The 3,224-nt window shown below is 31.8% G+C and overlaps 1 protein-coding gene across 1 annotated transcript; it reads right to left on the bottom strand.

Moving 5' to 3' along the window:
* Nucleotides 1-275: 275 nt before the first annotated feature.
* On the bottom strand, nucleotides 276-3,018 carry LOC124367616. Its single transcript, XM_046824578.1, has 2 exons — nucleotides 2,830-3,018; nucleotides 276-2,145 (listed from the first exon to the last, which is right to left on the bottom strand). The coding sequence occupies exons 1-2, from the start codon at nucleotides 2,875-2,877 to the stop codon at nucleotides 298-300; spliced, it is 1,896 nt and encodes a 631-aa protein (XP_046680534.1). The 5' UTR covers nucleotides 2,878-3,018; the 3' UTR covers nucleotides 276-297.
* Between the last annotated feature and the right edge of the window lie 206 nt (nucleotides 3,019-3,224).

The following is a 3,224-nucleotide window of genomic DNA, read 5'->3' as shown; positions in this document are numbered from 1 at the left end:
AATCAAATACAACAGGATAACAGGATTTTTGACATTTACCATCGTTATATGTTACAAAATGTATAACACAACGTTTAGAGGATTACAATCTATCCTCTTATTCAGGTGGGGATAGTATTAATAACAATTTAAAAAGAGAAAGAAAAAGAGGAGAATCCAATAATCGAAACGCTGTTTCATTCCCTTTGTAAAATATAACGATTGCAAATGTTCGAAATTCTCTTATCCTTTCAAACCTTCCATCGTCAATAACAAATAAATAAGCAAAGGACACATACAACATCTTCAATAAATTTATTAAGGAATATTAATTACCTGGTTTAGATTACTAATACCTGATAAACAACTGACTGATAAATGCAGATAGTGATCCACGCCTATTGTAAACAAAATAATATACTTTTGATATTTTAAGAATGACTTTGTGTTTTTTATTCTTTCTAATTTTTCATCCAATATACTTACTGAAGTGCTATTCACTTTGAACTCCATAACAACACTAAACTTCTCTTTCACCAAAAGAATGTCTAAGTGTCTTTTCGTACCATTTACTGATATCTTGAAAGCGTCTTTACTTTTGGTGTTTCCTTGATACAATATGGAGAATATAATTCTATGAACATCATCTTCATTAATTTTACCAAATCTATTTCCAACACCACTTATCAGCTGCTCTAAAGATTTGTAAAACCAATATAAAGCTCTCTTGAAGTGAGCTCCATTGACTAAAGCAGACGGAGATACTTTATCAATGAAGCTCGCACATTTCTTTAGAAGTGTTTTATCAGTTCTATAGATCCCATCATAATATTCTTTTATTTTCAAGGCCAAGACCAACTTTATTTCTTCGTTGGGTACATTTAGTAAGGCGGTTTCACTGTTCAGATTATTGCATTGACTATAAGACAGAAAACCCTGCTCCATGAGGAAATAAAATATCAAATTAATATTGAAATGTTCTTGTATTTTTAAATTAAAAATTGCGTTCCTCAAATTTATCATATCATCCAGGGTAATAACATCATTCACCTTAACCTCTATAATACCACCTTTTACTAACGTTTCTACATGCTTCCTGATGGTCTTAATTTTAAATAGCCACTTAAGGTTCTTTGTAAATTCCGTGGATATATAAAAGCTGTCTAAGCTTTTTTCATTTACATACTTTAACACAGAGTATAAGCTATAAATGGTTTTGTTGATAGGATTGATATAGCCGTTAAAATAATCATGGCCTTTTTCAATCTCTCTCTTTGTTAAATTAAATACATCCTTTCTAAACAACTCATCTACCTCTGTCTTTGTAAGTCCAAAGTATTCAACAAAAGGATGGTCTCCTAGGAATTTATACGCCTGAACATTTTCCATAGGGTACACTCCAGCGGCAACTACGTGAGAGAAGCCTAAAATCACAGCTCTTTCCAAATACCTGTAATCACCGGTTAGCAACTTTGATATGATTCCCATGTTAAACCTGACTACACGGTTTAGTTCCTTAGAATCCTTGACATCCATCATCGCACTCACAGAAGGAAAGTCGTAGTTGTCTATAACAACAAATATTCTTCTTCCAAAGTGTTTATACAGAATTATGGACAGTTTATACAAACTATTAGTCACGTCCTGGCCGTATATGTTGTCATAATTTCCATAACTCCATCTCTTCACCAACCGTTTGTCTTTCAACGTCAGTTGGTCACTTCTGCGTAGATACTTGTGTTGCACAAAAGTCTTGTGTATTATTTCACGGAAACAAAATACTGATTCTTCGGAGGTTCTGAACTTTTGAATACACTTGAAATCCACCCGCATTAGTGGGTACCTTCCAAAATAGTTGTTCATCACTTCTTTGTATTTTGAAATTCTCATCATACCGCCTGAAAAAAGTTTATAGTTTGCTGTGTCGTTTACAGGACTATTCCTTTGTTTTGTTACTATTATGCCTTCTTCATTAAATTCTAATTCGACAAACTTTGCCAGCATGTCAGCAATTGTGGACTTTCCACTTCGATGAGGAGCGGTAATCAAAACTTGTTCAGGTCCTTCAAAGACTGTTTTAATAAAACGTGTTTTATCAACAAAGTCATGTCTGTTGATAATCAAAGAAAAGTCTCCTGTTGTGATCATCGTGCTTTTCCTGAATGCCTGTAAAAATAGACCATATAAATGTAATATCTATGATTATTTTCTTATTAATTAATTTTATATCTGTTATACATTTCAGACTATATTTAGCCGTTAAAAAATATTATTTTTTATGGTTTTGTTAGTGATAGTGATAATTACTAAATGTATCTTTTTTACTTTAAACCATCTAGTTATTTTGTTCCCTAATATTAGAAACCAACTATCTCATACTAAAATTGTATAAATAGTCTATACTAACTTTCTTGATAACTTTTTTTAGATTAAATTTATTTTAATTGTATCCTTATAAAATGGTATATTCCCTAAACGTGCACAGAGTAGAGCAATTTTTTGGTATGAAAATAAACAAATTTAACTAATAAATTTAAATGTTGCGGTATGTCATATTTTAAAAACGTGATATTTATAAATAATGTATCACAACATAAAGCCTGTACCGAGGTCAGTTGCAAGACTAAAGTCTTAGATCACAGTTTACGTTTTCAAACGATTTAATTATACTCATGGTAAGATGATTACTTTTTTGGGACAGTTGCTTGTTGCCGAACAAAAAATACTCTACAGTTTTTATTTTTAAACTCCACCCATTATAAGAATGATCATTAATTTACGTATAAATATTTCCACTAAAAGTTAAATTTTTGTGGCTAAATATAAAACTTTTAGATGATGAAAACTCACTGTACTTGATCCAAAAAGAACAAAGATCACCCAAAAACAGCGATACATGATTGTTACTACAAGGTATCATTATAAGCGACAGTGACAGACGGCAGCGGAGCGTGACAGTGGGGCGAGAATCCAGTGATATTGCTGGACTTTCACTGCCATATCGTGTAGCGGACATCGCGATATAGATCATAATGACATTTGATAACATATCAGACGTGCTCATTACAATACGTAGTCATGTCTATAAAATAACACCATCTTCACTTCAAATGTGTTTATGTTCATAATTATGTTATGATAATCAAATCAAGGTGAATCAGATAATATTATTGCCTGAACTCTATCAATACCAGTATTTAACTAAGTACAACCACGTGTGTCACTTTATTATCAGTAATTTTTGT

This window comes from Homalodisca vitripennis, chromosome 8 (assembly GCF_021130785.1).
Source record: "Homalodisca vitripennis isolate AUS2020 chromosome 8, UT_GWSS_2.1, whole genome shotgun sequence".
Taxonomy (NCBI): domain Eukaryota; kingdom Metazoa; phylum Arthropoda; class Insecta; order Hemiptera; family Cicadellidae; genus Homalodisca; species Homalodisca vitripennis.
The sequence above is the reverse complement of the archived record's forward strand: the minus strand, read 5'-3'. Positions and strand labels throughout refer to the sequence as shown.